General features: G+C 55.4%; 1 protein-coding gene across 1 annotated transcript in view; it reads right to left on the reverse strand.

Annotated features, from left to right (window-relative positions):
- The window catches only part of SH3BP4 (SH3 domain binding protein 4), a 28,899-nt gene that overhangs the window by 5,963 nt on the left and 485 nt on the right, over window positions 1-22,451 (reverse strand). Inside the window, 6 exon segments of the mRNA XM_050339465.1 lie at window positions 433-1,104; window positions 1,106-1,714; window positions 1,716-2,797; window positions 4,812-4,999; window positions 13,753-13,895; window positions 14,494-14,566. Coding sequence (XP_050195422.1) covers window positions 433-1,104; window positions 1,106-1,714; window positions 1,716-2,797; window positions 4,812-4,929 — 2,481 coding nt within the window. The 5' untranslated portion in view covers window positions 4,930-4,999; window positions 13,753-13,895; window positions 14,494-14,566.

A 22,451-nucleotide genomic window follows, 5' to 3' on the forward strand; every position in this document is an offset into this window, starting at 1 on the left:
ACATTCCAGCTCAGGAGTGCCCTTGGCTAAGCTGCCTAAAGAAAGAGACTCCATCCCTGGAAGTGTCCAAGGCCACGCTGGACAGGGCTTGGGGTGACCTGGGATAGTGGGAGGTGTCCCTGCCCACGGCAGGGGTTGGGACTGGATGAGCTTTAAGGTCCCTTTCACCCCGAACCAGTCTGGGATTCCGGAATTCCAAGTACCGATGGTATTTCCGTGACCCCACCGAAGCAAGAGCCCACCAAGGGGCTGAACTTCCCCCTGGCTGTGCCGAGCAGTCTGCAGAAGACCTGAGACTGGTCTTCAAGGTCCCTGCAGGAGACTGGTCTCCATCCTAATTCAGCCCGAATCAAGACCCCCCCCACCTCCCGCTCACCCAAATCCCTCCGCACGGCGGGGAACGAGCACGCCCTCACCACGCCTCGGACTCACCGTCATCAGCTCCTTCTGGAAGGACTTCCTCTCCTTGTTCTCCGTGCTGTTGCAGTCTTCCTTCAGCTTCTCCAGGACGGAGGCCACCCTCTCGGGCTCGCTGTCCAGCTCCGCCCGGCAGAAGAACGACAGCGGCAGGTTGGAGTAGCCCAGGGCGTCGGCGAAGGACCTCCAGCTGCTGAGGTTCTCCATCAGCAGAGTCCTCACTGAGGCGTAGATGTAGGTCAGGAACTTGCAGGGCCTCAGGATCTGCTCCAGCAACAGGCTGGTGGTGAGATCCGGCCCGGAGAAGTAGCTGGGCTTGACCTTCCCGACCACCAGCACGTTCTTGGTGTGCACGAGGCCGATTTTGCCCTGGTAGTAGCCAATGTACCACTCCTTGGTCCACAGCTGGCCTTTCAACCTGATCTTCTCCTCACTGAGGAGGGCTATGACGTCTCCTTTCTTGTACTCCAGCAAGTAGTGGTTCTTGCTCTGCCTCACCACCGTCTTCAGCAACTTGCCGTACTTGAGGCTCAGCACCGGCCGGTCCTGAAAAACCGGGTACCTGGCGGTGGCGGCCAGGGGTGACAGGATGATCTTCCCAACCTCATTCTTCTTGAGGAACCGCCTCTGCCCCGTCGGCTTGATGGCGCTTTTGGGAGGCGGCTGCGGCGTCTGGACGCAGAACTGGCGTCAAAAGGGCGTCCTGGTCGTCCTTGACCTGTATCCTCAGCGTGAAGTCCGAGAGCTCGTTGGGGTCGTGGGAGGCGATGGGGAAGATGAGGCGGCTCACCTTGCCCAGCTTCATCTGGAAGCCCCGCACGACCTTGGCCTGCTCGCTGGCCTTCACCTCGTAGTTGGTCATGTTGGAGAACATGCACAGCTTGAGGTCCTGAGGCCGGGACAGGGCGAACTGGTGCTTCCCCCAGAGCTGCAGGGCGACGGGGGCCGGGCCGTGGGACTGCCTGGTGCCCTCGTTCACCAGGAGGGTCTTGGGGGCACACTCGTGCCCGAACATGGCCACCACGGTTTTGAAGGACGGGTGGATGTGCTTGGGGCCGTAGACGCCCACCGTGATCTTCTTGCTGATGTAATCCCAGACGGTGGCGGGGTAGAGGATGTTCTGCCCCTGGGCCACGGCCGCGATGTACATGCACGGCTCCAGGTTCTCCAGCTGCACCTGGATGGTGTCCCCGTAGGAGTAGCTCAGCTGCATGGGTGTGTACGGCCCCTCCTTCATGTCGCTCCGCAGGCACTGCAGGCCCACCAAGCTCTTGCTCACCATGTCGTTCTTGACCTCCGGCCGACACCTTCATCTCCAGGATGATGAAGGTTCTCACCTCCATGTTGCTGAGCTTGATCTGCAGGACGGGGCTGATGGTGCTGCACTTGTCGCTGTTGAGCTCCAGCGGCGGGTCCAGCATGGCCTTCATGGAGATCTGCTGCGTCTCCCCGGGGCACACGTGGCCCTCGGGCACGTGGATGCTGATGTTGGTGTCCGGCAGCTGAACGGCCCCCCCGGAGCTGTCCAGCTTGCACACGATGTTGGTCTCCACCGGCTGCGTCTGACCCCAGCCGGGACTCTGACCCAGCAAATCCAAGTCGTGGCAAGACCGAGCCAGCTTCCTGTGGTTCAGCCACGCTGTCCTAAAATCCTCCCGGCTCTGGAACTGCTCGGGGGTGGGAGACTTCAAACCGCTGAAGAAACCCGACGATGCCGGGGCGTCCGACTTGGCCTGGAGAACAGACAGCTCGGACAAGCTGTAGGAGCGTTTACTCCTGAAGAAGGGGTTGTCCCTTCTCACAGGCTGGTCCAGATCCAGCCTGTTGGTGGATGGGAACTCATCAAAGATGTTCCCCAGGCTGCTGTTGGCAGCAGAGCTGCAGACAGTGGACGCAGGAGCCCCCGTGTCGAAGAGCAGCAAGTCAACGGCGATGCTGGAGTCGGACTCTCTGTCCGAGCCGGGCACCGCCTGCGCGTTCCCGTTCAGGAACGGGTTTGTCTGCGCTCCGTTCAGGAAGGGGTTGTTACTGTAGGTTTTCAGAGAGTTTCTCTTGGCCTCGGCCCACTCCCCGAGCAGGTCCAGCTCCCTGACCCCCTCGTCGGGGCTCTCCAGCAGGTTGTCGATCATGCCGCTGTCCGTCAGGGAGGAGTTGCGGTAGTTCACGGGCTGCACGTAGGAGGAGGGGATGTAGCCCATCTCCGTGGTGTTGTGGGCGTACCACCACTCGCCCCCCGACGTGTCCAGGACGTACAGGTGGTCCCCCTTGGAGAACTTCAAGGTGGTGAAATTGGTCGGGCAGTAATCCTTGATTGCTACGACCTCCTTCGCGTTCCCGAAGGACGTGGGATTGTCAACCAGCAAGGCACTGGGGGAAGGCACTGCCAAGGCAAGGAGAGAACAGCACTGTGAGAAATCCACAGGGCGGTCGCCGCTGACTTGCCACCTTTTCTCTCAGGTCGCCAACCCGCCCCTCTTTAAGTGGCTACGGTGGTTGTGGGATCGCAGAATCGCTCAGGCTGGAACAGCTCCAAGACCGAGTCCAACCCTGAACCCAGCCCTGCCCATTCCACCACTAAACCATGTGCCCAAGTGCCACATCTGTGTGGGTTTTGAACACATTCCAGATCCACTGACTCCCTGGGCAGTCTCCCAAGCCTGAAGGTATATTTTCCCTGTAAACTTTGTCCAGAAAACTCTGCTCTTTCTGGTACACTCACATCTCTCTTCCCTCAAGGGTTCATGTGAACCCAAGAGAACTTTCAGGGCAGCCTAAAAGCCCTCTTGCTTCGCTGTAACCCCTCTCCTGCACACGTGGAACATGTTTCAGTGTAAAAACCAACAAAGGGCATGTCATATTCCTGGCTTTTCATGCCACCCCAGTCAAAAACCCCAGCATCTCACTCCTTTTGAACAGCACCTGTACTTCAGAGCTCCTCAACAAAAATTAACCCCATTGGTAGCTTTAGATTAGCTATTAGGAATTCTTCACCATGAGGGTGGGGAGGGGCTGGGATGGAATTCCCAGAGAAGCTGTGGCTGCCCCTGGATCCCTGGAAGTGTCCAAGGTCAGGCTGGATGGGGCTTGGAGCAACCTGGGATAGTGGAAGGTGTCCCTGCCCACGGCGGGGTGTGGGATGGGATGGTCTTTCATGTCCCTTCCATCCCAAACCATTCCATGATTCTAAAGAAGGTCACACAGTTTGAACCCTCCCACGGTGATGTTGTGGTCATGGCAGCATCTCCAACCTCCCAGCAGGAAGTTGTTTTCCCAGGGGATCCCAATTCCATCCAGGCTGGGTCGAGCCTACAGATGCTCACAGTGTCACCCTGTCTCTTGGCTGTGCTCTCACTTTTAGGACCTGTTTCTGTACAAAACACTCAAACAAGCTGCAGATGGTGCTACATCAGTGGTTAAATGTGTGTTAGACAGAAAACAAGGAGAGCTGGACTTTCCCCAACACGGAGCTGCAAGAGAGCCGGGACAGCACCTTTAACACCTCGGGAATTCTCTGGGGGGAAAAGGGGATTTAGAAAGCACAGGAAGCCCCTAAAATCCTGGAGATGAAGGGATGGGAGCTCAGGCTGCACTTCCCTGCATCCTGCCCCTGGCTGGCAGCACCTGTGGGACGTGGAAGTAACCAGGGCAAGGGAAGATACAGCTGAGCAAAGAAAAGTCTTCAAATACAGGCTAGAGATGAAAAATTAAGAGGAGCAGAGCGTGGACACACCCTGACCAACTCCTCAGTCCCTCCCCCAGCAGGCAGGCGAAGTCATGAGGGCATTTATCCCGTGTAACACCAGATATAAAGCCCACACTGGAATCATTTTGCCGGCCTGGAAGCCGCCATTAACTCAGTCACCTGCAGGGCGGGGCATTTTTGGTGCCCCCATCCCTTCGGATCAGCCCCAGGGCTGAGTTCCCACGCCCCTGCAGCTGGGGTGGGGGGGGTTAACAGGGATGTGCTGAAAGCAGCAAAGCCCTCAGCAGAACATGAATAATTCCTATTTTTGCCCTGCAAACAACCCAATTGCAGCCGAGCGTTTGACGTGCGGGCCCCTCAATGCATGTGTTTGTTTTCAAAGGCCCCCGGCGCCTGAGAACTTCCACCTGGAGTTACTCCTCGGGCTGGGGCCGTGCCAGGGGAACAGCAGTGAGGCAAATACAGCAGGAGAATAATGCAGTCAAAGGGTGGTGGGGGGGAGCAGAGTATTCAAGCAACCAGCCCTGGGGAACGGGAACAAGCAGGGAACAAGCAGGGAACAAGGGAACAACGAGGCCCGTAACCACCCCGGAGGCGTCACCAACCCTCCAAGCTCCCGGGATAGGGAACACCAGCCCCTCCTGGACACCAGGGCGAGGGGAAGCGAGGAAGGGATCCCCTCCCCACCCACCTTTGACGTCGCCCAGGCTGGTCTCGGTGAAGGCCTCGCCGAGGTCGATGAGGGTCCCCTCGGACTTGCACCGCGGGAGACCCCCCGAGTTGGCCGCCCGGATCCTCTGCGCCGCCATCTCCGGCCCCGCCAGGCTCTAGGTGGCCATGGCCTCTCCAGGGACCCCCCTGTCACCTCGGGGAACCAGCCTGGGGGAGAGAGACAAACCCCAGCACGTTAGAAAGGCTCCGGGCGGTCGCTGTCGCACCCGGGAACACGTCCCTGTGTTCTCCGTAAAACATCCCGGAATACAGCCTGGATGCACTGCCTAAAAACCACCAAGGGCTTTGTGCAGCAAGGACAGCCTGGGCTTGCAGGAAGAGGTTTTTTTAGGGATATGTTGCTCCCGGGATTGTAAACTGGTCCTTCTCCCTGTTTCCCAAGACCTACCAGGGCACTTGCACCTCGCTGCAATACATAATTATAAAGCCACCAAGCACCGGCTGCTGTGGGAGCCCAGGGCAGCGGAGGACCCACGGGGCTGGGATTTTTGCACGTTTAAATGGGTCACCACTCTCTCCCACTGCAGCACTGGGATTTCCTGGGATGGGGATTGGGGATGCCCGCTTGCTCCCTGCATCCCTCCCTCCCTCCCCAGCCAGGGACCAGGCAGAGAAACACCCCTTCTGCAGGGCACTGACACCACCCTGCTTCACTTGAGGAAAAAATAAAAATAAAAGAGCTTTTTCCTCCTTTTTTTCCTTGCAGGAACACTTCCAGAACCCCCGTGGAAGAGCAGAGAGGAAAAATTCCCCCGTTTCCCACAGGACACACCGCCGTTCCGGCCACCAACGTCGCGGCTGATGCAAGCGCGGGTAAGACCTTCCCTGACATCATCCCTGTCCTCTGGAGCTTGGAGAGGGGCCAGGTGGATCAGGACAATCAGGGAGTGCTGGAGCCTCTCTGCCAGCTGAAGGCAAGGCTGGAGCACAGCCTGAGCGGTGTGTTGTTACTCCGGGATCCGGCATCATCCCGGGAATTCTGGCATCCAACGTCCCTCCATCCCGCTCCCTCAAACTCCAGCCTGGCTGCGAAGCACCAACAGCTCTTAAAAACAGAGTCAGAATTAAAGTTACATCCAAATCCCTGCTTTATGAAGGGACTGTCACCCTCTCCTAACACTGGTTTTTCCCTCCGCCCCTTCCCGTGCAATTTCTGCCTTTCCTCCCTTGAAAATCAGACCAAGCAGAAAACACCCCCCCCCCCCAGCCCAAATTCTTGAGGTGGGAATAGGGAGCCCCTGAGGGATTCAGTGCCCTTTTCTGGAATGCAGCAAGAGGAAATCTGCAGGGCAGAGCCTGAGCAGGAGATACTTTCTGGTTTGAAATGCTTCCCAAGCCAGTCCCCAGGGCTGGTATGCCGGGAATGTGGGAGCTGGAAGGGATGCACCAGGCTCCAGCCAGAAAAGGGAAGGGAGAACTCCTGTGCCAACGTTTTCCCTTTGAGGAGAGCCTCCTTTGGGGGCCTGCTGGGAGCGAGGCAAGGGGAGAGGCTTTGGCAGGCAATAAATCCCGAGAAACCAGGCTTTGAGACAAGGCTGGGCTTATCAGAGCTGGGCCAGGTAGGACAAAGGAATAACCAGTGGGAAGCTTCAGTGGGAAGCAAGGAAGGGAGGAAAGATGCTCTCCTTGGCTGGCACAGTTCACCACCCACCCAGGATATGTTTCTGTGCTGTCCGGCGTCAAATTAACATTATACTGATTATTTTATATTAATTTTATATTTACATTAACCTCTATTTACGCTAAATTTATATTAGACAATAAATAAATGTTTATATTGAATTTTATATTAATCATTGCCGCCACAGTACTGACAGCTCTCACCAACATATCCCCAAGTCTGGCATTTTCAGGGATGCTCCCCTTCCCTCTGTTTATAAAACTTCATGCTGAAGGTCTCTGACAGACGTGGAGGAACAGCTGGAACCCCCAACTCTGAAGCCTCAAAAGGCAACAGGAATCTCCATAAAAACAAGGGATGATGGGATGGCATTTCCTCTCCCACGAGCAGCATCCTGGATGGGTCTGTCTGTCCTGATGAAGTGATGCTCACACACATGAAGGGATGGGGGCCCCTAAAGGGATGGGGCTGGACTTGGGATGGTAGCCCTGTTTTGGAGCTGGGGATGGCCCCAAAATGCTTCTGAGTGCAGAGGCAGGGCAGAAATCCAGGAGACCTTCAAATCCAGAGAATAAAAGGGGACAGCTGGGAGTGGGGTGGGGGGAAACGAGGCCGGAGGAGGCAAGATTTGTTTAGAAATCCCTGAGACAATGGGCTGCAAACTCCCCTGCAAAAGCACTTTAAATTTAGCCTGGGATTAAACACAGCCTAGGAAAAACCCAGCCCCACGTGTTTACCCAAAGCCATAAACAGCATCCCAAAGGAACGGTGGGGGAAGGAAACCAGGGAGCCACCAGAGCAAGTCTCCTCAAGCAGCCACCAAAAACCTGCTTTTCTCACCACTTTTTCCCCTCCCACAGGGGGAGAGAGGGAATGCTCCAGGGTAAAATCCAACCCTGCAAGCCGGGGGGCCCTGCTGGGTGCTCCCCACGCCCCAACAAAGCCACCAGGCAGCAGCTGCCTGGGTCAGGGCTCCACCGTGGGGACATTACTCGTTCCAAAAGCCCAACCAGGCTTTGCTAGGGGTGGGGAAAGTTTTAAGGAAGCCCCGAGGGGCACATTCCCACGGGGGGTGGCTGGCACCCCGGGAATCCTCACCAGTTCCCTGGGATGGACGGTGCTGCTCTGGGATGTAACTTTGGGATATAACCTTACATGAGCTGCAGCCCCGAGTGAGGTTTTTTGGGATGGGACAGATCTGGCTGTGCTCCTCTGGGAGAGGCTTCACCCAGTCCAGCTCCTGACCCTGCACAAGGCCATTCCCAACAATCCCACCCTGTCCCTGAGGGCGTTGTCCAAACATTCCTTGAGCTCTGGCACCGCTGCCCTGGGGAGCCTGTTCAGTGCCAACCACCCTCTGGGGGAAGAACCTTTCCCTGAGATCCAGCCTGACCCTGCCCTGGCACAGCTCCAACCATTCCCTGGGATTCCAGCAGGCATGGAGCACCAGCAGGTTTGGGGAGGAGTGGGGCTGGGGATGGTGGAGCATCTGTTGAAAGAAAACTCACTAAAACCTCTTAAAAAAATGAATCCAAAAGGTGCTTTTTCCTGCAGCACTTGAACCCACGGAATTCAGCGTCCCGGCAGCAGCATTTCCCGGTGTGAACTGGCACAAAAAAGGTTAAAAATAACTTCTGCAAACTGTCTGGTACGACTTATCCCAGAAAAACAACCCCAGGCTTTCCCTTCCTGGCCCCACAGACCCCAGGGAGACCCCCTGGCATGGGGAGAGCCCCGGGCAACGCTCCCTGCTCCATCCCTCACACCGAGCTGGGCCTGATGGGATGATGGCACAGACCCCCCTCTGCCTGGACAGGGGGCTGTAAATCAAGGACATGGCCACGCTGAGCAGGGCTGGCAGGGAGAAGCAATCCCAGGGAAAACACCTTAATGGGAGCAGTAAAACCCCACGTAACAAAACAGCGGGAACACCCCAAAAGTGCAAACCTCGGATCTGCTGCCGGCCAAGGGAAGGTCCTTTCCAAGCAGCACCGGCTGAAGGTGGGAGAGGATCCCTCTGGAAGCGATGGAAAACTCCTGACTGCCAAGAATTTGGGCTGATAAGCCCGGGGAGGGCTGGCAGGGCTGGGTGGTACCAAGACCAACCCCAGCCACTTGCTGCTCATGGCTTTTAATCTGCTTTTTCTTTCTCCAGAGACAAGCTCCTGTGGCCCTCCCACAAACACAGAAGTGTTTTTGGAGGTTTCTTTTCAAAACCAGGCTGTTTCACTTGGATATGAACAAATTTAAATTCTTAGGAGCTAAAAACCCATCCCACAGAGCCACAGCACGACCCACGGAGCACGTTCATCCCACACAAGGAATTCACTGAAAAAGTTGCTTTTATCTCGCCCAAAACCTCCAGTAACTCTTTTATCTCTCCCAAAACCTCTGCATCGTGGAAACAGATGCAGACAGGACTCCTCCCAGCCCAGGGGACACCCCAGCCCTGAAGGAGCTGCTCACGGAGTTGTGCTCGGGAGCACCAACACGCAAAGGCCATCAACAGAACCTCAAGAAAAGTGGCCAAAATTTCTGCATTTTAGCCAACAGTCTAATTCAGGAAGTCGGTTTTGCCCTGCAGATTCTTTGCCCCGAAGAGCTTCCCCCTGAGTGTGACACAGCACAGCCTGGGCTGGCATTGCTCAACACGCAGGAAATGATCCCCCCAGCTCGGGGCTGCCTCCTTTTCCCACACTGACACCCACACATCTTCCAGCACACATGACAGACACACACAGCCCCCTCCCAAATGGATGGCTTCTGATGGCTGGGGAAGGGCTGGCTGCTGTTGGTTTTTCACCCCCTAGGAGCCTGTCCCAAACAGCAGTGCCTCACATCCCGGCGATTCCTGACCTCGTCGCCTTTCCCTGCTCTCCTCCTCCTCCTGCTTCAGGGCCTGTGTTTGCAAAGCCAAGGCTTTCATCTTTGGGGAAAAAAAACACCCACCCAAGCCATGTGAAGATAAACCACCCCTTGAGACAACACCCAACAGGAGCTCTCTGCACCAGAGGGAACCATGCTGGTGTGAACTCACACGCCGGCACGCCACAACACGAGACACGCCTTTTTAGTCCCTTTTCCAGCAAACAAGAAGGGATCTGTGGGAACACCAGGGCCTCCCAGCCCTCCTGCAGCGCTCTCAGGGGTTTGCTTTGGACCCTGTTCCCACCACTGGACCTCATTGCCACCGTCCCCGCTCGGTGGCAGCGGAGCCCGGCCCCGTTCCAGGTTGTCCCCTCCGCTCCCTGCCAAGCCCTGTGGAAAAATCCTGCCCTCCAGCTTAAGCTTGGCTCAGCTCCTGAGCCTGGCTCCTGCTGCCAGGCGAGGGCAAGCCAAGCATGGCGGGTTTGATGGAGGAGAGGGAGAAGGGAGGGGAAAAAAAAAAAAGCCATTATGGCCCTGGTGTCCATCACGGCCTTCCTGGTGGGAATGTCACCCCTGTGAGCAGAGCAGAAGGACAGGAAAGTTTCCTTCTATAGCAAGGACTTTGGAGCACGAGTCCTGCTGGACATCCACGTGGAAGAAGCGCCGCTGTCACCCAGGAGAGCTCAGGTCAACCCCCACAAAGAGCTGAGAAAGGGCACTCATGGAAATCAAAACCACTTTTCCTGCTTCAAGAACCACCTCATCTCACAAGGGGGGGGGTCCACCCAAGCCCCTCCTCCCCATCCCAAGGCACCAAATCAACCAGGCTGATGAAAACCTGAAGGTGAGAGGTGTTCACAGAGAAAATCCTGGAGCTACCCCTCCTCATACCACCCTTCAGCCTGGCAGTGGCTCCTGCCTTGGATAATCTGGAGCCCAGTTTGGCCTGCAAGAGCTGCCAGAACCTGCAGCTGAAGGGCCTGGAATGCTGTGCTTCCCCCAGGTGGAGATGAGGAGTAAGTCTGAGGGCCCTGTGTCCATCACCCTTCCCTCACTCTGCCCCTGCCTGACACAGGGCAGGAGCTGCAATCCTGGGAAACCAGTCCCACCAGCGTGGCCAGAGAAGGGCAGGCACAGGAAAGCCACCAGTGCTGCTGGCTGGAGGTAGCTGGTGCAGGGAGGACAACCCCAAGCTCCAGAGATGAGCCCATCACAGCTCCAAGTTGTCCAGGAGCACCACGCAGACAAGCCCAGGCAGCTCTCCCCGCTCAGGTATTCCACCAAGACTTATCTATCTCCAGCTATCCCCAGCCAGGAGGAGCATCTTAGGGAAAAAACAAGGAGTTCAGTTCCCAGCTTGCTGCCTGAGTGAGGACACGGGGCAGCCAGCATGGATTCCACTGCTAAGGAAGGAAACCTTTCTGGATTATCAGCTCACTCCAGATGAGCTGGTGCAGAAGCTGAGCCTGGGTTTAATGTTCTTACACACCTTCCTGCTCAGTCCAGCACTGACCTACTGCTGGATTACACAACACCAACAATGCTGAGAGGAGCCAAAACCCACCCCCAGCCTAAATTAGGCAGAAACCAATCCAATCAGCACATTGCAATGAATTTCCTCAACACAGCAGGGTTTTTAAGCTCCTTCTGGTGGTAAACATTTCCAGCCCAGATCCCACCCCCCGCCAGACACCTGGGATTAAACAGCTTAACCCTTTGCTGGAGCTGATGGTCTGACAGGAGAACAAGATGTGGGGTTAAACTGGGCTGGGGGGTGGTCATCCCGTGGGATGCTCCAGGTTGGACACAATCCCTGGTCCACAAACCACGCTGGAAAGAGGGAGCAGATACCTGGAGAGCAAAGCAGTACCAGGTGAGGATGACATTTGGGATGTGTGCAGCAAGAAGAGGATGTGAGGGCACATCACAGAATCATGGAATGGTTTGGGTTGGGAGGGACCTTAAAGCTCATCCAGTTCCTCCATGGGCAGGGACACTTTCCACTAGCCCAGGTTGCTCCAAGCCCTGTCCAACCTGGCCTTGGACACTTCCAGGGATCCAGGGGCAGCCACAGCTTCTCTGGGCACCCTGTGCCAGGGCCTGCCCACCCTCACAGGGAAGGATTCCTTCCCAATATCTAATCTAAACCAACTCAGACAGGCATCTGGTCCAGCCTTTGGACTTGATCTCACCTGCAAATCCAGCCAGTTGCAGACCCATCCCAGAAAGTGTTCAAGTCAGAGCATGCCTTGAACACCAGACTCCTCGTCCCCACACCAAAAGACCACATTTGGCTCATTCCGGGTGGTTTTGGCAGCACAAGCCCTCCCCTCAGTTTAGATTAGAGCTTTTCCACGGGTGGCAATGAGCTTTCCAGGTGCACAGACCTACCCCTGCCAGCCAGGAGGGTGTCTGAGAGAACCCAAAACAGGCCCCTGTTTAGACAACACAAGAGGCAAACACCACGCCTGCCCGGTTAATTAATTACCCCCGCAATTAAAGCCCATCAAACTGCACGGAGGCTTGGTGCAACCTGCAAATTAACTCCAGGGGAATACAACCCGGGGCTGAGGGAGCATTCAAGCATTTTTCCACAGCATCAACAGGGCCACGAAGGGCAAGAAACCCAAAACACCTCCCCCGCACCCCCACCTGCCTTGGGTTTGTCGTTTCGGCACTTCAGGGGTTCGTGGTGGTTTCGGTCTGGCCAGGTTAAAAGCTGCTCCATCCCATCACCCTGGCTCAGATGGCTGATAAGAAACCAATTGCATCATTTTAAGCCCCAAATGTTTATTGAAAGGGTTCATCTGCAAACAAAGCCACAGCACTTTGAACTGCAGCTTTACTGCCTGCCAGCTTAACAACAGGTCTGGATTAAGGTGGTGTGAAAGGAGAGTCTGAGCCCTCCCCTGCAGCCTCCACACGGGCCACATCACAGACAAGCTGCTTCTCTGGGCCAGGACATAACCCTCAGCATTTTAGGGGGGATAAAAAGGCCCTTTTTCAGCAAGATGCTCGGGCAGGGGAATAGTAATTGATGTAAATCTGGCAGAATCTCAGCTCTGCCGTAAATTGCTCGGGTTGCTGGACGAAGCAGGGTTGAATCTCAGACACGTTTCTCGCAGCCTTAGTCACCAGGGAAAAGTGAAACAAGACCTGAAAGTCATCCCAAAGTCATGGCAGGTTGTTTCCTTGCTTTGGCTGAGGGGAGTCATTTCTAGACCTTTCTGCACTGCGAGCACGGAACGCCCTCCCACGCGTGCACCCCCCAAAAACCCAACAGCCACACCACACAGGGAGTATTTCCAAAGGGCAAGTTCTTCCCTCTCTGCTGCCTCCAAAAAGCCAGACAGGCCTGCCCTTGGCCTCTCCTGCCCAAGACACAACGAGCAGAGGAACCTCAGAGCCTCCTGAGAGCCACGTGCTCCACTCACTCCTGCTGGGATTTCATGGAATCACACAACGGCCTGGCTTGGAAGGGACCTTAAGGTGTCCCTGCCCATGGCCCTTGACGGTCCTTTCCAACCCAAACCATTCCAGGATTCTAAGCAGGAGGCAGGAAGAGCTTTGCAGGAGCTGAGGGATGTTCTCCAGCACAACCAGCTGATTCCCACATGGAGCCTGCAGGACTCTGCAGGGTCAGGCTGGAATTAGACACGCTCTTGATGAGGAAAGAAACCCTAAATATCAAACCAATGCAGATGGACCTTTCTGCTTCCCTTTTTTTTTTTTTTTAATTAAAACTTGCTTGAAGTGCCACATAAAAGCAGTGAAGTCCCAGGCACAGCTGACGCACTAGGACGGGTTTATATTTAGAAGAACAACTTAATTACTCCATCAATAGGAAAGAAATGACAACTTTTCTTGGCAGAGCCCAGAAGGAGAAAAAAAAAAAAAACCAAGAGAGGGACAGCCACCCCTAAACCCCCCGTTATTCCTGAGGGCAACATCCACTGGAATTTGAGTCTCCCAACAAGCCACTTTTACAGGGAATTCAGCTTTTTTTTTTTTTTTTTCTTTCCGTGCCTGATCCCAATAAACAACATTAAAACCTCTCAGCCCAAACACATGATGTGCATCACAAGACAGCTGGCATCGTTATTATTTTTAAATACCACCAGCCTCGTTTTTAACAGGGCCAACTGGAAAACGTGTTATTAGCAATGAAGTGTAAAACAAATCCAGGGAGGTGACAAAAAAAGCCATTCCCAAGTTTTGCAGGCTGGAGATTTGAAGAGAGATAAAGCAGAGCTTCCCACCCTCCTCATAAAAAATATAATCCCTTAAAATCTGCTGTTTCTCCTGCCACGTTATTCACTTGGGAGCTTTTAGTTCCGAAGTCGGAGCGGTGCTCAGCCGGATTTCCGATGGCCTGCTGGGCCCCATCCCAAATTTCTCTGGCATTACTCACGTTTTTTCGTGCAGGAAGAGGGGTGAGGATTTTCCAGCGAAAGGCAAAAGGGAGGCAGAAGTGTTTGCAGCACGTGGAACGCGTCACTTCTCACGGACAGGCTCGGGCTGCTGCATCCCGACGATTCCCACACATCCCGTCCGCTGAAGGAGAAGGAAATCAGGATAATGATTGGATTCTGCACTGCTTGGGACCTGAGGATGAGCTGGGACCTCCCTGGCAGGAAGGATTCCCCTGGCAGTGGATGCTCAGCCCAAAGGAAGATGCTGGTAGTGCCCAGCATCCCCTTCCCTGCCAGCATTCCTGCTGGGAATTACCCTCCACCCCCCTTCCACAAGCTCTATTGCCTTAAAGCGGCCTGAAATCAGGAACTAATTTTTAAGGGACTAAAAGGACCTGCCCTTTCCCAAAGGAAGAACACCTCCCTTTCCCCCTCCAAGCCAGGGAACCTGGCTGGATGCAGCACTGGCACCACCACTCTCCAGTCACATCCCTGAAAAATTAGGCCAAAGAGCCAAGATTCCCATTCCACTTCTCCTGCCTGACTGCTGGGTGATCTGGACACAGGGATATCCTTCCCCACCACCACAAAAGCACTTCTGGAGTGCTTTTAGAGCCAAGTTTTTGGAGGCATGAGCACCACAACTGCAGAGACCACAGGTCAATTCTCTGATGGAGCAACACGGATGCTCTGGGCCTGAGCTTCCCAAACCCTCCAGGGCATGGATCCCTCCCCATTACCTAAAGGATGCAGCTCCACCTGGGGACTCCCATCACAGCCAGGCAGCAGGAAAACCAGCTTCCCTCGGGATGTCTGCAAGGCCAGGGTTTAAAAGAGGTGGAGATCAAGCCGGGATGGAACGGTCCCCATGCAGAGAGGGGGTTAAACACTCACCCTTCCCAAATCCCTGCTCCAGGGCCCTGCATTCCTCTGCTCAAACTGCCTGCAGGGCTTTTTTTTTTTTTTTTTTTGCTCACTCTTTCCATGCCTGGTCCTGTCCTGCACCCTGGATTTGGGGGATGTTTTACAGCTCCCACGAACAGGCAGAGCAGGGGCTGCTCAGGGATGTCCCACGGCAGGGCAAGGGCCACAGTCAGGGAATGGTTTGGAAGGACCTTAAAGACCTAAAGATCTCTTTCCACCCCCTGCCATGGGCAGGGACACCTTCCACCAGCCCAGGCTGCTCCAAGCCCTGTCCAACCTGGCCTTGGACACTTCCAGGGATCCAGGGGCAGCCACAGCTTCTCTGGGCAACCTGTGCCAGGGCCTGCCCACCCTCCCAGGGAAGGATTCCTTCCCAGTATCCAGCCTAACCCTTCCCTCTGCCAGTGTGAAGTCATTCCCCCTTGTCCTACCACTCCATGCCCTTGTAAAACACCTGCCTTTGCAGGTCCAAGAGCGGGGATGCTCTGGAGACCAGGGCATCCCCTGGGGCCTGGGATGAGTGACGTGTCCTGCCCGTCCCTGGTCCCCGGGGTGGAGCTGCGACCTCGATCCACGGGCGCTGCCAGGCCCAGATGGGCCGTCTGGCTAATTGAGTTAATTAAAGCATTTTCCAGCAGTGATTAACTTTCAGGAGCACTGCTCCAGCTCTCTCCAGGCAGCAGGGGCCACAGAGCAGTAGGAGAGCTGGGGAAAAATGACTTGGAAGCACTTCCCGATTTCTCAGCAGCGTTTGCTGACTCAGAGCGACTCACAAACAAAAACTCCCCAAACCCCAAAACTTCGCCTGTTTTAGGGGCTGAGCAGGACAGAACGTGTGTGGAGAGGAGCCAGGCAGTGGATGGATGCATGGGAGGAGACCCACCAGGCCGGTGCCCCGATCCCAGAGCATCCTTCCCAGGCAGATGTGATGGGCTCTGGGAATCCAGCAGCGCTGCCCGGCACCCTTGGGACGGCAAGCTGGTCAAGGCCAGCGCTGGCTCTGTTTTGCTGACGAGGTAATTGCCCTCTCCCAGGGACAGTAAACACTTTGTGCCCAGAGATAACTACGGAAAACACTTCCAAAGGCCCAGAAAAAGGCTTGTTTTGTGGCCTCGCTCCCCAACAAAGACGTCAGCTGTTGGAAAGGAGACGCATCACAGGAAGCTGGTATCAAAAAAAAAAAAGGAACAGAACACCCCAAAAATAACCCACCCTGTCACTGGGGATTCTGGGTCTTCCTCCCCTTTCCCAGAAAACCTACTTGTCCTTCTCTGCCCAGTCAAACACAGGGTGAATCCCCACAGAGGTTCCACTCGTGTGGAGGCTGCTCCAATAAACCTGCAGCCAGCAGCATCCACAGGCATGGAGCAGCCAAGAAAAACTGGGGGATGCACCCCCTATCTCCTCCTCCTTTTCTGGGATGCACCCCCCTCCATCTCCTCCTCTTTTTTGATGGGATGTACTCACACATCTCCTCCTTTTGAGGGATGCACCTGCCCATCCCTTCGTCCTTTTGTTTGTGGGATGCACTTGTGCACCTCCTCTTTTTGTGGGATGCACCCACACATCTATCCCTCCTTTTTGCAGGATGCACTCCCCATGTCTGTCTTTTTCTGGGATGCACCCTCATCTCCTCCTCCTTTTTTGGCAGGATACACTCAGGTCAGGGATGAACCCACAAACATCCTCCTCCTTTTCCAAGATGCACTCAGGCATCTCCTCTTTTTTTTTCCCTACCTCCAAATACCTTATCCATTGCAAGGACCAGTTGCTCCCAGGCCATGTGCACTGGGAAATTATTCCTTAGGGCCTCCAACAGCTCAATCTGCCCCGAAGGCTCAGCCACACACCCCAAAAAACCCCACTAGCGCTGGTTTATCTGAGCAAGGCGGGGGACTTGGGAGAGAGCGAGGAGCAAGCAATTCCCAAGGCTGGCTTTCCATGCAGGCTGCCGGCTGGGAAAGGCTTCCCAGAGCAACCCCACCCCGGGAGAGCTAATCTGATGGCAGGTTTTCAAGGCAGCAGCCAGGATGCAGGAGGGGCCGGAGCGGGAGGGAGGCTGGAGAGAGGGGGGAAAGAAAGCAAGGAAATGCCACAGAGGTGAGGAGGCTTTTTCTGGCCGGGCCACGGCTTGTTTTGTTTCCCTGCCTCCAGCTCGCTGCCATTTTCCAGGAAGCTGGAGCAGCTACAAAAAACCCGAGGGGTTTGTCTTTGTTCAATTATAGCTGGGGTGGCGTTTGCGCCGAGGGACCCGGCGCCGCTCCGGGGACAGATGGGAGCGAAGCCCACGGAATAACGCGGGAATCCCAGCACTTACAGCTCCCACAGCCACACAACCCGAGCTCAAATGTTGCTCTGACTCCCAAAGGCTCGGGAGACTTCAGCCTGAACTCCCCGTGCGACTGAATTGCTGCTCTTCTTCTCCCTCCCTCCCTCCTCCTGGCGGAGGTGTCTCCTGGAGCGACAACCCCAGCACCTCCCACCAGCGAACCGAGGGATGCTCCGGCCAAGAACCCACCCCTGGGCTTATTCCAAATTCACCGGATAATTCAGGCTGGAAGAGCCCTTTAAGATCCCCGATTCCAGCAGCAGTGACCATCAAACACCTCCTGCCTCGCCCTCCTCCGCTGACCCGGCCGGTGACGCCCCATTGTCCAGCTCCAAAGGGCCTTTTTTCCCTGTTCCTAAGGAAACAGGCAGCCTTGTTCAAACAAGGCCACACAGCAGGCAAACCCCTCCCCCTAAATACAACCTAAAGCACTTTATACAGACCACCTAAAGCACTTCATCCAGCCACAACAGGAGACGGCAGCTGCTGGATTCACCCCCGGAGAGAGGGAGGCGACAGCTTTGCCCGGAGCTCCTCTGGAGCACGGGATGAGCAACCCACCCCCACGGCTCCACACCACAGCCTCGATGCTCTGCTGGGTCAAAGGTTTCTGGAGTCAGCTGGAAAACATCTGGGGTTGCTTCGTGGCAGTGATTTCCCTCTTGAAAATGACGGGATGGTCCCCAGGGCAACCCTCCCGTGGGGCAGGAGAGGGGGCAGAGGGAGCAACTTCAGAGGATGCAGAGAACTGGGAAAAGGAAAGGCTTTCACATTATTATTGTTGTTATTATTATTATTATTACTGTTATTGTTATTTAAAGCTTTGCCCATCATTTCCCAGGGCTGCAAACCAGATGTGCATGACCATCCCTTCAATTTACACCAAATTACGCCCACTCCCACAGGAACAAGCAGGAATCTTTAGCCCCAGGACCTGCAATTGGTTGTGTTCCCTGGGCAATGAGAGCTGCTCCCAGCAGTTGATATGCCAGCTGGGAATGACGGCCTCCCAGCACCAAAAATAAACCCTGGGACAAACCCACATGGAATCATCGGGCTAAAAATAGAAATATCTCCTGGTCAAGGGGTTCCTAACAGAGGAGCAGCAGGTTGGCCACAAAAAAACTGGGATTAAAGACAGTACCTGGTGTTTGTGGGACCCTGAGTGATTCCTTCCAAAAACACACAACCCACCCAAAATGCCAACTTTGTCAGCAGAGGAAAAATAAAGTCCATCCAAGGACGGGATGAAAGAGTCAGAAGTTTTCTGGTCAGCTCTTTGATCCATGGAAAACTGACTTTACCCTGGGAACACCAGGACCTGCAGCCCCCCCCCCAGGCAGCAAAGGGACTTCACGTGCTGCTTCATTTCCCTGTTGCTGTGAGACATCCACACACATCCCTTTCCATCCTCCCACGCCTTCCTTTACGAGCCCACGGGAACAGAAATCCACAGAAATCACTACAGAAATCCACAGAAATCAAAATCACTCCAACCCCACGGAGCACAGGAGACATTAAGGAGCCCAGGCTACAAGGAGGACCACGGGAGGGGTAGATGCCACAGGTATCCTCAGCAATGATCCCTCAGCGGGGACAGCTGAGGTGTGAATGGAACTGGGACACCACCAGAGCACTCAAACCCAGCTCTGAGCTGCTGGGAGCGAGCCTCTCCACTTTGCTGGGGAAGCCAAGGAAAGGGACTTGTCAGGACATGCATGTGCCCACTGCAGGACCTGCTCCCATCAGCAAGTCCTGCAAGTGCTTTCTTCTCTTTTTTTCCTAAAAAACCCACGTTATTTACGGCCACAAAGCGAGTTCAGGCTGCGAGCAGCACTACGGGGTTCAGCCAGCCTGCAGCCCCACAACGAAGCAGCAAAGCTGTCCTGGGTGCCTCCAAACCACCCTGCAGCTCCTTCAGGGAGAGGAATCAATCCCATCACCTCCACCAGGAGCAACCTCCCCCCCTTGCTCCTCAGGGTTCTTCCTGCCCCTCCAGCCTTTGCTTCCAAGTCACGTCCGCGGCGGGCGCCGGGTTTTCCCCGTGCCAGCGCTGAGGGATCCACGTGCTCCCTGCCCCAGCCAGGGCTGGCACGGTGCTTCCAACGTCCCCAAACAATGCCAGCCCTGTGCCCAGACAGTGGCAGGGTTAATGCAGGGATTGTTTGCGAGAAGGGAGCAGAAGCGGAGCATCCTCCGCTCGCTCCGACGGCGCCGCTCAGGCCCCGCCGGGAACCACGGGGGGACACGTTCTGTGCTTTTTAAGCTGAAATCTCACCCTGCAAACTGTAGGGAGCAGATTGGATGGGTCCTCTGCTGGTGCTGGCAGTGGAGATGCCTCCTGTATCCCAGTGGGACACTGACCAGAGGGAAGGACACCCCAGCAGTGCCCACAGGTTGCTCTCAATAAACACCTCGTTGCAGCTATTGGAGAATCCCAGAATGGTTTGCACTGGAAGGGTTCTTAAAGCTCATCCAGTTCCACCCCTGCCATGGGCAGGGACACCTCCCACCAGCCCAGGTTGCTCCAAGCCCCGTCCAACCTGGCCTTGGACACTTCCAGGGATCCAGGGGCAGACACAGCTTCTCTGGGCAACCTTCCACCCTCACAGCCAACAACTCCTTCACAATATCCCACCTAACCCTGCCCTCTGGTACTGAGAAACCATTCCTTGTGTCCTGTCCCTCCATCCCTTGTCCCCAGTCCCTCTCCAGCTCTCCTGGAGTCCCTTTAGGCCCTGCAAGGGGCTCTCAGGTCTCCCTGGAGCCTTCCCTTCTCCAGGTGAACCCCCCCAGCTCTCCCAGCCTGGCTCCAGAGCAGAGGGGCTCCAGTTAATATATCCCAGTTAAAAAGCACAAATACCTTTTCCAGTGGGTTGATCCCCCTCTTTCAATCCTGACTCGTCACTGGTCACTGAGGGAAGTCAACACTTGGCTGCAAAGGTTTCCTGGGAGCTGCCATCCCCACCAAAGGGGCAGCTCCATGTCTGCTCTGTGTGAGCAGGGACACACCCAGGGAAGGGTCTGGAAACCCATCCCACGTCGTTACCACCTCCTGGGCAGCTGCAAAGCTCAGGTGTTTTCAGGATGAGTTCTGGGCAGGAGACGAAAGGCAGGTGCCAAACCTAAGGCTGAGGGACTCCCAGCTGAGGTGATTTGCATTCATCCCGTTCCACCCACGGAGCCAGGAGGCGACACAACCCTTCAGACCACTTGAAAACAAGAAGACTGAGGAGGATGCAAATTCCCCTCCACGTCCTGACCTCTCCTCCAGCTGCCGCCTCCCTTCCCGGCCCGGGCGACGAAAAGCTCCTTGATGGATTTAAATGTTTTTCTCATTAAAAAAAATAAAAAACCAACACAACCACACACGGTGCCTAAACCACCTCCTTAACATCCTCACAAGCCCTTCCGAGCAGCCCCACCAGGCTAAAATAAATATTTTAGCTTCTCCAATAGTTTTCCTCTCATTAGGAGGAAAACATAATTAGGATGTCGAGCGGCGGCTGCAATCACTCGGCGCTGCTCCGGCTCCGCCTGATTAAGAGCGACGAAGCTGCTATTTTTGAAAAGCACACTCCCTTCCACGGCCTCACCGGGGTTATTTTGGAAAGATGCACATAGACATGGAAAGCTGGAATCTTTGCTGGTGAAAAAATCCCCACCCCGGAGTAGACAAGGAGAGGCCGCAGGTCCGTGGGATGGGGGAGCATGGTGGGAATCCTCTTGGGAGTGCCCAAGGGGGTGAAGCTCCCTGTGGGAAGAGCACAGAGACCCTGGAAAAGAGAAGGGAATCATGGATGGTTTGGGATGGAAGCTCATCCCGTGCCATGGGCAGGGACACCTCCCACTATCCCAGGTGGCTCCAACCTGGCCTTGGACACTTCCAGGGATGGGGCAGCCACAGCTTCTCTGGGCAGCCTGTGCCAGAGGAAAGGAGAGAAGAGGGAAAAAGCAGAAAAGCAGAGAAAAGCTGCTCCCAGAGACACTGCATGAGGGAACCTGCGTGGGGTCTGGTACCGACGCTGCTGCACGGGAGCAAGAGCCAGAAGGAGATGCAAACATTCCCAGGATCCCAGAATTATTCAGGTTGGAAAAGCTCTCTAAGACCATCAAGTCCAAGCAGTATTAACCCAACTGCCAAGCCCACCACTAAGCCCTGTCAGAGCTACAAGCCACCCCAGGAAGATGCTTTATTCTCATTATCAAGGATTTTTTTTTTTTTAAGGACATGTAAGCATCCCATGGGTGCTTTTATGCCTAAAGAAATCAAGGATGGATCCTTATTCCAGACATTTCAGCATCTGAACACAGGTGTCAACACAAACCCAACCCCCCCAAATCCAACTCCTGCCCAAGCTGCTGCTCTGCTCAGCATAACTTCATTAATATGTATAAAATAGAACTTAATAATTAACAGCCATAACTTAATTACTGCCAATCTCAGGGAGCGTTAGCCAGGAAGGGCAGGCTGGGGGGAAGGGGGGCAGTGGTGGGCATTCCCAACGCTTCCTCAGCACCTCCCTGCCAGAGCACAGGAATTTCCATGCACTTGATCCCACATCCTGGGAACCCTCTGGATTTGGGGCTTCGAGGCAACGTGGTTTAATGAGGGCAGAGACACAAACCCACGTCAGGGTCACCACCATCCCCCTCTGCCCCAGAGTTACTCCGAGTGTGAGCTGCTCCTTAGCAGCCAGGGATCCCAAAACACCCAAATGGGTATCCCAGCACCCGAGCCCGAGGCTGCAGCACATTCCTGCCTCGCTGTGACACACCTGCACGACTCCCCCACCGACCACCACCCCAAAGCCAAACCCTGCGTGGCATCCCTTGCCCCCAAAACGTCCCCCCCTCCCCCGGCAGCCAGCCGGGAGCAAAGAGGTCAGTGACCTGTGACACCAGCTGGGAAAATCCTCCTGGAAAAGAAATGCCGGGCGTAGCCTGTGGAACGCTGCTCAAAACAACCCCAGAGTGCCCGGGAACAGCCCACCGTGGCCGACAGGAAGCACCGGGAATTGCAGGGGGTTGTCCTGGGAGCGCTCCCGCTCACACCGCCTGGCCGGGGTGACAACCTGGTCCCCAGCAGAGTCTCACACGTGTCACACTTACGGGGGTGACACACTCCCTCCATGGCACTGCCCGGGGCATGGGCACACACAGGACACAGTCACACACCCACCCCATCACACACACAGAACACACCACATCACACACAGAGAACACTTATATAGCAGGTACAGCGAGGACACACAACAAACAAACACACTGAGGACGCACAACAAACACACACACACACACAGGGGACACACAACAAACAGTCACACACGTAGAGAGGACACGCGGCATGCACAGTCGCACATAGACAGTCACACTCGGACTTACACACAGAGTCACACTCGTACACGGAGGGCACATGGCACAGTCACAGTCAGACAAGCACAG

The sequence above is a fragment of the Myiozetetes cayanensis genome, unplaced genomic scaffold (genome assembly GCF_022539395.1).
Source record: "Myiozetetes cayanensis isolate MyiCay16 unplaced genomic scaffold, myiCay2020 scf9, whole genome shotgun sequence".
NCBI lineage: Eukaryota > Metazoa > Chordata > Aves > Passeriformes > Tyrannidae > Myiozetetes > Myiozetetes cayanensis.